Below are 14,336 nucleotides of genomic sequence, written 5' to 3' on the forward strand. Positions count from 1 at the left end.
GCAAGTAGGTTTTGTGCTTGGATCAACTATATAAAGATGTTTCATGTGGCTCTGTTTGTGGCTCGGTCGAATTGGTATGGAGACTCACAAGCTAATCATTGCTAAATTTCATTATCAAAACGATGATGTGGTACCCATTTTGTTAAGCATTCACGTGTAGTGCTCATGTGACAAAGTTTCAAAACGTTTTTGTTCTTTTGATTTTTCAAAACTTAAAAAGTTTATCTTTGGATGCTTCAGCCTAAATGAAAATTTAAAAGAAAGTTGAACTGATAATAAAATTTCAAAAAGATTATATTTATAAGCACAATTGCTTGGCTTCCCCCACCACACCACCCCCACCCCCAGCCCCCAACACCCCTTCCTCCTCCTCCTCCTCCAAACAAGTTTTGATTTTTCTATCGGCTTCAACTAGGGACACTCAAAATTCGAATATATACCATTAATTAAGACCTCAAATGGTAGGTTCACCCTTGTGCTGTGTTTGTTAATCCAATTATGAGTAGTCCTTAATTGAAACTAATTGAAAAATCAAAGGTCTTAATTGAAAACTGAAAAATATAAAATGTTGAGAATCAAGGGTCAAACAATAAAGTATCAAAATGTCTAGAAAGCCGACACAAATAATCGAAAGTTTTCATGTATATAATATTCTGAATCCATGGAGTTTGTATTAAAGACTATTACCGGAGTATCAAATTTCAAACTCTAGAAGTTAAAGTTTGGTGTCATTGTTGAAAATTTAGGCTTAAAGATAAGATGGACGTCACCACCCTCATCTTAATATAGAATAGAAAATGATGGCTCGTCGCTAACAATTTTGATCAGAGAAATTAAAATGTAAATTTATTTATTTTTTAAATATTATGAGCAATGGTATAAAGGGTAACATGCATGTTGGATGTTGTTTTTGTTGTCCCAAAACAAAATGCAGTTGATTTTTTTTGGGGGAAAAAAAAAATGAATGCCTGCATATTTATGCATGTAATTGGATGCTTGCATTAAAAGAAATAATGTTGTTGAATTTCATTCTCTCCAAGGGAAATTAGAAAGTCTTTGTAGATAGTCCAGTAATACAACTATTATATTTTCAAAAAGTAATCTGAATTCGAATCCCTTAATAATGTATTAAAAAAAAAAACTTAAAATTAGAAAAAATAAAAACATATTAGTATGATTATAAAAATCTTACTTTTCCATTAGAATTCAATATATTGTATCTATATGTTCCTTATAATATATATAAGAACATATATAAGATCGCTATTCAAGTCATATTTATTTTGAATTGTTCATTCGCATTTATACTCACGCAACATTCTCTGCATCATGTGGTCCATATATATAAAGCATGGTCATGAGGGTTATATATGTCCAATATTATCAATCGTCTCAAGGCCCTCCAATGACCCAATTATAATTTTGTCCCATCTCCTTGAGTTGGGTTTCTCATAAATATTTTTTCCCAAACAAATATTAAAATTTGAGAAGCCAAATAAATGAAAAACCCATTAGAACCAGAACATTGATTTTATATATCACATGCTTGTACAATGTTACTAATCATGCATCCTAATAACATCCATGGTCCACACATAGATAGCAGTAAAACTAGATTAACATACATATAATATTATGTGTGTGTATATCAACTATCTCCCCACAAGCAAGTGTAAGTAATTTCACTAGTAGTGTAGGATGCAGTAGGAGGAACCCCATGATTATAATACAACTGAGAATCATAATCTCCTCCAATAACATAATTACATCCAAACTCCACCATCCCAACCATATCATCTTCTTCTCTATACCAACCACCAATCTCATCAATATCACTTGGCAATTTATTCTTATTATTATCATCACCAATTTCCATCAGATCCACCATGCAATCTGACTCGTAGAAGTTGCTGCAGGAGGATGATGAAGAAGAGTACTGTAACTGGTCTTGTTGCTTCAGGAAAACATTCCCATAAGTACCTTCATTCCCAGCAATATCTTTATGATCATTAATAACGTTATTATTATTATTCTTCCCGATTTCTTCGTTCTCCAATTCTTCAAGCAAGTCTCTAAGAAGGGCTCCATCCATTTCTGTGATTGCCTCAAGTTCTTCAACCTCATGATCATTGTCATCAATGGCATATTGCATGTTTTCGGATATATCTGAAGACATTATTTGTAATGTTTTTGAAGGAACTTAGAAGAAGAAAATTTGAGAAGGAAAATACTTGAGAGAGAGAGAGAGAGAGAGGAAGAAAGTGATATTGATATATAATACAAAGTTAGCAAATGTTAGTGGATATATTTATAGCGATAAGATAGAGGAGGAAGGGGCCAAAGTAGGTATTTCCAGAGAGAGTAGGCCACGTCAAGAGGATAGATTTACTGTACATTTTGTGGATCGTTTATGAAAATAACATGTACCTAATATTGCTGAAATTAGTACAAACACATATGGGGACCGTGAAAGATTAAGAAAGGCTGTGGAAAAGTGTGTGTGTGTTTGAGAGAGAGAGAGAGAGAGAGAGAGAGAGAGAGAGAGAGAGAGAGAGAAAACGAAGGGTTATACAAAATATTATACTTTATCTAGTAGTACAACACGGAATTACATATGGGCTCAAAAAGAGCTGGCACATGGTGTATATGAGATCCTTTAAAGTAAGGATTTGTTTTATAGTTTTTGGATTTATTCAATTCCATTAGGCCTCATCGTTTAGAAGAAAAAAGAAGCAAATTTAAAGGCTCTATGCCAGACTATGAGACTCAATATGTATATATATATATATATACATATAGATTCTGATGTACTTTGACTACGAGATTCAAGTATTGATATTTAGAAAGTTATATTCACATCATAAAAAATTTTAGCATTTAGAATGTATTTTTTAATTGTTTAAAGGGTTGAATTTAAAAATACTAAAATTTTATATGGGTAAAATAAATTTTATATGGATTTTTTTTTTAAAGTTTAATATTTAAAGTAGTTTAAAGGTTAATTAAAAAAAATAGATTTTGATGATAAAACCATTGTCAAATTAATCTGATATGAGCAATTGATTATATGTATATTTTATCTATTTAAATATTATATCGTTGATTCACAATATTAATTAATAGAGTTTAATTAGTTGGGATAATGGGAATTTTGAGACCAATAAACTTGTTGCTAAAGAAGCAAGTGCTTAAAGTTCATAAAGAGGGTATGTATATCTTTGGATTACTTTTGCCAAGTTCAGGTGAAACAAGCAGTGTGTTTCTTTTTCTTTTAAATTGCGAAAAAAAGTGCAATTGGACGAGGCCTAAAAGTGCATTTGGGAACTATATATTAGGTATGGGAACTAGCTATAGGTTCAATGCACTTTGGTCTTTATCATGTGTACAGTGCATGTGATATTTGCACATGTTATCATGCTATATTTGTTAGCTTTTTATGGGCATTTTAGTTTCCTGTCCAATACGAAATTTCTTTTTTATTTTTTTATTTTTTTATTTTGGGGTTTAAATTAAGTTATTAATCATATAATCAAATTAGGTATTTCTAGGATAAGGTATATTGTAAATTATTAACCCAAACCTCCTTTAATATAAGAATGTGCACATAACTAGTGAAAAGATGAAGAAAAGAATAATGACCTTTATTTGGATATACACAAATCTGTTTCGACTAGAAATACTACAATGAAATTAATAAAACAATATATAACTCTTCCCTTTCCCTACACTATTCAGTTGGAGCCAAAAGTTACTAGCTAGCTATATAAGATTATATATACATACTATTACATTTAATTAAGAAATTTTAGAAATAATTTGGATTATTAATTTTTGTTTATTAATTTGCTCTTTTCAATTAGAATATTGTTAGCCGCATATATATAAATTGTTGGATTTTTTAGTATTATACATATTACACTTTTTCCTTCTTTTTTTTTTTTTTCATTTATAATTTTCACTCTTATAATCAAGATAATCAACATTAAAATGTATACTTTCTTTTAATTTTCTGTCTTTCTTTTTCCTAATGGTTTTCGAAGGCGATGTACAAGGCAACATCACACAAGGAAAACAGATATCCAACACATCCAAATCCACCAAAAAAATTGGTAAAGATGCTACAAATTGATTGATAAATCCGGCGGCGAATCCAACCGTATAATATAAAGATTAAAGATACATAAATTTTTTTGGCCCACAGATACGTGTACTTGTAATGGTCCATGTTTCCAATAATACAAATTTGGATAATATATATATATATATATATATATATATATATTATATTTATAAATAGATAATGCCCAAAGGAAGACTCATGAACATGTTAGAACTAATTAGATGGCTATTCCAATATATTTTTTTTCTATTTGGTACTACCTAGTGGGACCACAGCAAGTGAAAGTTCCCTGCAAGGACAGTTAGTGTTAAAGCTACTATTTCCTCCAATAATGAACTCAATTTATCATCATTACTTGACGGCAGCTCACTGTAGGAATTGAGAACGACTAATTGCAAAGCTAATCACGGTGAAGGCACTATTTATTCGAATGTTAATTTATTTCAAGTCCAAATCTTTCATTCTAATATATTATGTATATACTTTTTAAATATGAAAAGATATATATATATATATATATTTTTTTTTTGGCTTAAAAATATGAAAAGATGAATCTCTAACAATAGGGTTCATTGATATTTTGGTGACAAATAACGATTTTGATTCCCGTATGCCAATTTTTATTCATCATCAACTGTGCTATGTGTGGTTTGCGAGGCAGGAAAATGGAGGCAAACCCCATTTATAGCTTCCTTTTTTTTTTTTTTTTTTTTTTTTTGGTTGCTTCTTGCCCATATTCTTTATGGATGGAGATATATACCATTCCCATCAAGCCATCACCTGTCTAGTGTCCACTCAACATTTTATGCATGTCCTTCTCTTCTCTCTCTATTGAGAACTCGACTATTGCATTATCAGGATAATTAAAAAAAAAAAAAAAAAAAGGTACTCAACTTTTGTTTTGTTTCTAGAAATATTCTTTTACCTAATGCTTGTATCATTCACCCTCTCTACAATAAATTACAATTTATCTTAATATGAAAAAAAAAAATATATATATATATATATATATATATATATGCGCTCTTTTGAAACAAGTTTCAGATAATCATCTTAAATTCCGATCTTTCCCCTTCAAAAAATAAATAAATAATAAAATCGAGAATTCATAAACATTTTGTCTTGCAAATCACATGTTCTTTTAATATGGTTTTAATATGGCGGTATCACCTTTTTTTTCAATTATTTTTATTAAAACGTCGTACAAAAAAGTGGCAGTGATTAGCACTCCCATTGTTTTATGGTTTCTAAGAGATGAGGACACGTTGAGACACATGATATCAAGTCAATCAAAGTCATGGAATGGAATTGCGACTCAGAGTGCGCTGCAAGAAAAATGAGCCTAGTATCTGTCTTTTCGTTATGTGTCCTTATGTTCCTTTCATTCACCTTTTGTCAATATTGGTAACTTTGCGAGGGATTTAAAAAAATGGGGATTTTAACGTGGTTTCTTATGTTATCCCACATTATTTATTGTTTTTTTAATTTTTCTAAAAATAAATTTTAAATATGAAATCAAAACAGCAATTCGGAAAATATAAATGAAATTCAATATTAATAATTATTTTTATTATTATTAACGGCTGGTTTTCTTTTTTTAAAGTTGATTGAAAATTATTTTCTTATGTGGCAGCTACCACAAATTATTTATGATATGTAACTTTTCAAAAATTTCTTATGAAATCATTGTTATATCAAAACTCGGGGTGTTTGTGTGTGTGTGTGTGTGTTTCCAAACTATTTTCAAGCTTAAAGCTTCCTTTGAGTTTATAAGGTAAGCAATATAATGACGAGACAATTTGTATGATAGACACACTTTAACTTTACCTAATAATTTTAAATTAAAAATCTAATTTAGAATGTGGTAATCTTTAATATTTATTATCTGGTAATATTTTATAACATAAATTGAAATATAATTTTCAAGAAGATAAAATCCATGTTGATTAATGAATATCCTACCGCCTTATTTTATCTCTTTCTTATTTTGCTTTCACCTGCGTCTTTTTTGAAATTCTCCTAAGTTCCAAAAACATATTAAGGAGTGCCATTCATTATCAACCATGCACTTCTTCTTCTAACTCATCCTTAGAGATATATATATATATATAATATATATATGATGATGATGACAATTTAATTCTTTTTTTTTTTTTTTTGTTTTTTTGACGACCGAAAGCCAATTTAATCCTTAGTTCAGCCAATGCTCTTCACAGAAAAAGAAGGCTAAGAACCGTTTATATATATATATATATATACATATATGAAAAGGAAAGGATAGATATATCGACAATTTTGATGAAAGTTAAACGAAAGCATAATTAGAAAATAAAGTGTGAAGTGCTAGATGGACTTACGTGTGGACAATGGGTGAGTGGTAGGGCTTTTATCACAGTAACATGCACCAGTTTCTCATGTGCTTCCATTTTGATATCTACTTGCACCTAGAAGTGATAGTTTGTACCATGGGTCCATGACGTAACAATTTGTAGCTTTTAAAAGACTGTAGGATTATATACATATATATATATATATATAGATATATAATTTTCTTTTTTAAAATTAAAAAAAAAAATAAAACTTAACTGTATATGAAATTTTTCCATGGCACAAGCTATCGTTTGATTACATATAATTTTGATAATTCTGATAATATAATCTGTAATTGGGCGCTACATGCTTGCTGTAAGCTAGACAGTATCTCATCTATTATTCCACTATATTATTGTTATTATTATTATCGGTAATAAAATTATTTTGGATAAAAAAACTGTCCAGATCGTGACTAGGAAATTATATATATACATGTATCTTCAAATAAATAATGCATTTCCTTAAGGAGGAAAATTAAAGTTCTTTCGGCTGAATGGTAAATAAAAAACACCAAATGCAAGTAGCAGGACGATACACACGGCGCTCCTCTACTTGAGTATTTTGGTCTAACATTTGGCCTTTATTTTTTGGCTGATTACGTTTTGTCATATTCTGTGAGATATTTGAAGTGCCTTTTCACACGTCATACAGCCAACCCACTACCCCTCTTGCATGTTATTCTGCAATTTTCAGGCTTTTTCAAAGGATAGAACATGAAAAATAAGTAGAAAGTTAAATATATATATATATATATATATATATATATATATATATTGTGATGGTTACACTTTAATATCCTTTAATTTAAAAAAAATTAAAAAAAATTTGTACAAATTCTAAATTTAAAATATTTTAATTTAGATTTTTAAATTTTAGTTATTTCCACTTTGGTGTAGTCAAATTTTTTGGCCAACGACAATTATTATTATTATTATTTTTTCGGCAAATGGCTAACGACAATTAATTGTTCTATCATATATAACCAATTTTAAAATACAACGTGTTGTAGTTTAAGCCTTTTAATATTATTTGTGTATGTCTTTATTTTCAAATATATATATATATATATATATAGATACATATTTAATATCCTAACCACCGTTAGCTAAAAAATTTAATTGGACTTAGATGCAACAAACAACCTTGGAGGCTTAATTGGAACATTCAAGGTTGAAAGTCCAAAATACAACCTTTTCAAATTAAAAAGTATTACAATACAATTAATTAAAAAAAAACAAAAAAAAAAACGATCGAGTAGGGGAAAGCTTCAACTTGTCTTCCTCTCCTGGTAATTAATTTAGAAATGTACATTGGTGTATAAAGTTTTTTTTGCGGTGTATATAGAACTAGGCAGCATATGCCTTTGGATTATGCATTGATTTTCAAATCTACAGGAAAATAAAAAAAGCCCAACAAATTGGCCATTGGGTGCCACATTTTCCAATTGTTGACGTACATTAGGATGGGAAAGTATATTTGATGATTGTTTTGGATATTTGACACCAATGCAAGATGGTTTTTGATATTTTACTCGAAAACTTGATATCAAGTTGGTTAGGATTGAGTATCTTCGCTATTCCAACTATACAATCTAAGGATCCAAAAATGATGAGGTTTAAATATTGTACATACGTTAATTAGAGAAAGGGTAATAAATTACAAAATTTCTTAGCAGATATATTTTCCATGTAACTTTTTGTCCTATAGCACCTTTCTTGTGGTACACAAGTTTTTCCCCTTAATCTCAGAAAATATGCTCTGTGTAACTTCTTGTTCTATACCATCATCTTATTTACATATTCAAAGAAAATAACATAAAGGATTACTTGCACTTCATTTAATACTTTTTAGTTTAGGAATAGTTGCTATTTAAACCTTGAAATTTAATTTGTTGTTTTTTGTTCAATTATATTTTTTGACTAAAGGTTCTCTTCCAATTGACCAAATATTAATATTCAATCTAATGTAATGTGTTGCAATTTAAATCTTCCAATTTTATTCTTCTTCTCTTCTTATTATCATTATTATTTTACAATTTAAATCTTCTAGTTTTAGAAATTTGCATTTTAATCCTCTCTAATTTATATTCTGAATCAACATCAGTTTGATAAAAAAATTAGTTAGACCAAAATGCAATAAATTGTAATTTAAAGATCTAATTAATTTGTAATGTTTTAATTTTAAAAGTTTAAAATATAGTTATGTCAAACTAGAGAGTATTAATGTAACGTAACAGTCCTTTTTGCGTCATATGGGAAAGGTATCCACACCACCTTATAAGACGTGCTTCGTTCCCCTTTCCAAGAGATGTGGGATTTCACAATCCTGTCCCGATTCGGGTACTGGCTTTGATACCATCTGTAACAGCCTAGACCACCCGCGTCCGATATTGTCCTCTTTGGGCCTGGGGAATCCTCTTACAACCCAGCCCTCAAGGTTTTGTCAAAACGCGTCATATGGAAAATGTATCCACATCACCTTATGAGGTTTGCTTCATTCCCCTTTCCAACCGATGTGAGACTTCACAACTAAAGTATAATTAACTCTAATATAAATGAATAACATAATAAATGTTATGCATTACCTTTTAATTTTTATTATTTTTTAAGTAAAAAATGAAAGTTTCTCAATTTATTTTTTTGATCATAGAAAAAACAAAGAGGGAGGAGGAAAATGATCTAATTTGATAACTAACTAAGTTTTTATTTGAAATTGCACAGCAAGTACTACAAAGCTAGTTTTTTTTTTTTTTTTTTTTTTTAAATAAAAAATTAACTAATGTGCATCCTATTCATTATCGTTGCTAATTTAGATTATTAATCTTAACATGGGCGTCATCACCAACTAAACAAATAGAAAAAAAGATCGTAGTTAAAGTTTAATTCACGAGAGGTTTGGATTAATTAAACCGATGAAAGCGGAGACTCTAATCCCTCTAGTCCAACTACTGCTTGGATAGTGAAATCACCCAAAAAAAAGATAATAAATAAATAAAGAAGAAGTAATCAATACCCTACCTTACTTGATTGAACATTGCACTAATAAACTCTCATAAACAACACTAAAAAAAATAACAAACACTCTTCCATTGTTCTGATAAATTCAACATATATATATATATATATATATTGACATTGAAAAATTCAATATTAGAGTTCATCCTTTTTGAACACCATTATAACCGAAACTAATTAAGTCGAGAACTGCTGCAATGGCAAAAAAGAGCTGGTAAAAAAGCATTTTTGGCTAGAGCTATGGTTAGCTTATTTGATGACGAATATATAAAGCATGTGTGCATGGCATAGTGTATGTACGTATATTTATAGGTGAGTACAAAATATTAATACATGATCAAGATTGAAGTAGTACATATATATATATATATATATAGAGAGAGAGAGAGAGAGAGAGAGATTAGTTGTGGTTGGATATGATTTCGATCATTCGTTTGAAGGGAACGATATCATAATCGATTTTGAGCAAGCCTTGTTGGGAATACCCGAATTCATCCGCAGAGCTGTTAAGAAGTGCAACAACTTGAGGATGGCCGATAAGCTTGGTTGGCAGCCATAGCTTCTCCATCATCGCTCCATCTCTTCCGACGAGCACCGGGACATACCCTTTTCGAACTTTTCCTGATGATGATCTTGATCTACCATATGTCTCTGCACGGTGGTTTAGTCTCATGTAGGCTGAGGATGAGGAGAAGGAGCCTTTGGTTAACATTTTCCTCTCTACTACTCCTCTTGAGGAGGATTGGACTAAAATAAACCCCATATTTAGTTTCCACCTGCTTATTATTGCCTATTGCTTATCCATGCCAATATACATATATATATATATATATATATAGCACGCAGTTGATTTGTATCTTGCCTTAAGTTTAATTTGCAATTATTAACTATCATTCTTATAACAATTATTTTTCTAATCTTAATTATAATATAAATGTATTAATTTATAATTTCGTAATTTGGCTGTCTTTTTCATAATCTTTTTTAACATTAGGTTGATTTATAGCTACTATATTTCATATGATCAGGTGGCATTGATTTATTTCCTGCCAAAACATAAAAACATAAACATTTATAGGTTTAATTATATTTTGATATTTTTTTGGTTTCCGAATGTAGTGAATTCGGACATTCGTTTTAAAATTCAACATACTGAAACTTTTATTTTTTATTTCGTACATATTTAATCCAATTATGACCAAATTCCTCGGTATGTATATTAACCAATATAAAAGAAATAATGACATACTTCATTTCTTTTATATTTTTTCTTTGACAGTCAATAAAAAACTATGTTTAGGATGCTCCACCTAACTTAACAAAGTGGAAAACATCCAATTTAGTATGTAAAGGTTGCAGCCATACTCCATGATGGCATTAGGGGTTAAAAATCATAATAAATAAATTTTTAGATAACTCAGTGCACCAAACTAAAAATCAAGAGCTCAATGCAAGCTTTAAAACCAAAGACTTAAATTTTAATGTTTTGAAATTAGAGTGTACTAACCCCAATTTGAACATATGCATATATATGAGAGTGAGTTTCTTATTAACAGGGATCCTGTTTTCATCAAATTAGTATGCATATATCATAAATGCCTAATTAAGATATGCATTAGCATTTGCCATTTGAAAATTGAATTTAAAAATTTAGATGGGATGTGATAATTTTTATTATTTGCTATATAAAATATTTTTGATTTAATAAAACAACATATTCCCTTATTTGAGAATTTTCATCACGCACAAAACTTACTTGATAATAATTTGCTTAATCAGAAGCTTAGTTCCAAACCTTCAAAATTAGTTATACCTTGAATATTCCTTATACCTTCATAAATTCATTGGCTAAGAGAGCTTTACAAGCATGCGATTTTCAAATTTTAATTACAATCCACGCCTCCCTTTCCTTATAGGTTTGTTGCTAGACAATATTCTATTAGACTATTTCCTAGTGATGATGCCCACAATATATAGATATGATGGCACTTTGTCAAACCAATGCAATATTATAAATACACATATCTCATATTTAATTTGGTGGATTTTTCAAACTTGATTTCGCAATAATATTGGTTATATATATATATATATTGATAAAATGATGGTCATATTTAATGTAATTAGTTAAATTTATCAATTAAATATGACGGGACTACGATTTGAAGAGTGAATTGAAGGTATTTAAATATATATTAATTGAATAAGCTGAGGCATTAACTAATCGTTTCTTTGATGGTGATGGTATTGGATTCCGCAGTTTCTAGGTCATGTTCCATGCTGCCTTGCCATATGCCACATAATTTACTAACTAACTAGAAGTGACTCATTCCTATATATATATATATATATATATCTAAGCTATATCTATATCTAGCAACTATAAAGAAAGTTTGTAACCAATGTATGCAAACCACTTGTATATATGTTAATTTAATTTAAAAAAAATGTTTAAATTTTAAAATAGCCCCTTGTGTTTTGAAGTTTTTGCAGACTAACCCCTTTATTAACAAAATGACAAAATAGCCCCTCATATTTCTTTTTTTCTTTTTTCTTTTTTCAATTTAACAATCTTTATTAGTCAAATTCCTTTTTTTTTTTCTTTTTTTAAAAATGCCACTTTTAACTCTCCTATTTTTTACATATAATACTTTTTTTTTTGGGTTCAATTATAAAACATTAAATTATTTTATTATATTTTTTTTGTATAATCTAACAACATGGTTATTGCCAAACACATTTTAAGTCAGATTTTTTTCTTTTTTTAAAAATTATTATGCATTTGGTTAAATAAGGGCAAATTAGTCATTTTAAGGGGCTATAGTGTAAATTTTATAAAAAGATGGCCAATCTGCAAAAACATAATCAAAATGCAAGGGGCTGCTTTGAAATTTATTAAAAAACGTATATTACTAAAAACTTGACCCTGGAGAGAATCAAACACGACTTATGTGCAACTCCATCCATAATAGCTTCAAGCCCAATTCAACAGCCCCTTTTTTATTGGGTCAGTAAGCCCAATTCAAAAACCTTGATTATCTCGCCAGGTCCAATTTCGAGGTCCTTAGCTTTTATTTGGTCATGTATTAAGAAATTGTTTATATATGTTTTTATAACCAATTAAATACAATTTACCCAAAAAAAAAAAAAAAGGAAAATTTTAATACAATGTCAAACAAGCTTTCTCAACAAACCAAAAAAATAATAATAATAATAAGAAGAAGAAGAAGAAGAAGAAGCTAAATTATAGGTAAGAAGATTGGTGCTGTCATCCATTGCGTCAGACGATTGGTGCTGTTATCCTTGACGCAGTGGAGATAAGCCAGCCCGTTCGAGCAGAGTGCCGATGGCCGTAGCTTTTGAACGATGCAAGCCAAAAAGAAAATAGAAAAGAAATACAATATATGTAAACAGTTTTCTTCCATTGATTTTTCAATTTTCAATTATGGTTAAGTCTGCTCAAGAAATTAAAAAAAAAAGAAAAAAAAGAAAAAAAAAGAAGAAGATACTTAAATAAAACTTGAGGCTGTGTGAAATGTTAGACCATACTACTACATATTCTATAAGATATATATTTATAATATATATATATATATATATATAGGGAGTGTCTAATATGAGGACTGTTCGTATGACTCCTGTACGGTACAAAAATATGCTGAATTTTTCTATCCTTCGATTGTAAGATCTAGCACGAACGGTGGAGATTGAACCCAACTTCAATTGCAATTCTCACATGAGATCTTTGGCCAAATTTTCCCTGAGTCCTTCCCGCTCGTAGCAGTCACATTCCCGCTCTCACAAGCTCGAAAGGACTTTGCCAAAATTCAATCTCCACCGTTCGATGACATTTTGAATTCTTCAGTGGAATTTATTGTAGTTGTTGTCACCATTGTGTGGTCGCAATACCAGAAGGCCTGCCATTAGCAGTTACATTAACTCTTGCTTATTCAATGAAGAGAACGATGGCAGATAAAGCAATGGTGAGAAAGCTCTTTGTTTGCGAAACAATGGGCTCTACCACTACCATTTGTACGGACAAAACAAGTACATTAACCATGAACCAAATGAAAGTCACAAAGTGTTGGCTAGGCAAAGAATCTTTGGAAGAATTAGAAGGTTATTCTTCGGTTGCTCCATATGTTATAGAATTGTTCAGGGAAGGAATTGCTCTGAATACCACAGGTAGTGTATGCAGGCGAAGTTTTGGAATGGAATATGAAATTTCAAGTATCCAACAGAGAAAGCAATTCTTTCATGGGCAATTGAGCATTTGAATATGGATATGGAGGAAATTACAAGGAAATATTCAATTCTTCATGTTGAGGCTTTCAATTCACAGAAAAAAAAGGAAATGGGGTTCTATCAAAGAGGAGAAATGTGGGAATGGAAAGGGGAGAAATGTGCGAAAACCCACAACTGAGGGAATGTTCAATCTCCATCGTTCGTGCTAGGTCTTACAATCGAAGGGCAGGTAAATTTAACATGTTTTTGGACCGCACAGGAGCCATACGGACGGTCCTCATATTAGACACTCCCTATATATATATGTGTATATATATATAGAGAGAGAGAGAGAGAGTCCAATTCACGTTAGATCAATTTAACAATTTTAGTATTAATTTTTTCTTTATTAGCCTTTTAAAAAGCTTCAAAATTAAAATTTAAAAATAAATTAATAACCTAATATGAATTTTAAGGACATATTAAAATCATATATAGAAAAAGTGATCTTAATAAAAATATGGTAAAGTATAAATGAATTTTTAAATTTCACTTTTTAAAGTAATTTAATGATTAAAGAAAAAAAAATTGATGGTAAATCCATT

At 29.8% G+C, this 14,336-nt stretch overlaps 1 protein-coding gene across 1 annotated transcript; it reads right to left on the reverse strand.

Moving 5' to 3' along the window:
- Window positions 1-1,511: 1,511 nt before the first annotated feature.
- On the reverse strand, window positions 1,512-2,283 carry LOC125421909 (uncharacterized). Its single transcript, XM_048472014.2, has one exon. It carries the CDS (start codon window positions 2,174-2,176, stop codon window positions 1,649-1,651), a length of 528 nt encoding a protein of 175 aa, XP_048327971.2. The 5' UTR covers window positions 2,177-2,283; the 3' UTR covers window positions 1,512-1,648.
- Window positions 2,284-14,336: the final 12,053 nt, after the last annotated feature.

This window comes from Ziziphus jujuba, chromosome 4, assembly GCF_031755915.1.
Source record: "Ziziphus jujuba cultivar Dongzao chromosome 4, ASM3175591v1".
Classification (NCBI taxonomy): domain Eukaryota; kingdom Viridiplantae; phylum Streptophyta; class Magnoliopsida; order Rosales; family Rhamnaceae; genus Ziziphus; species Ziziphus jujuba.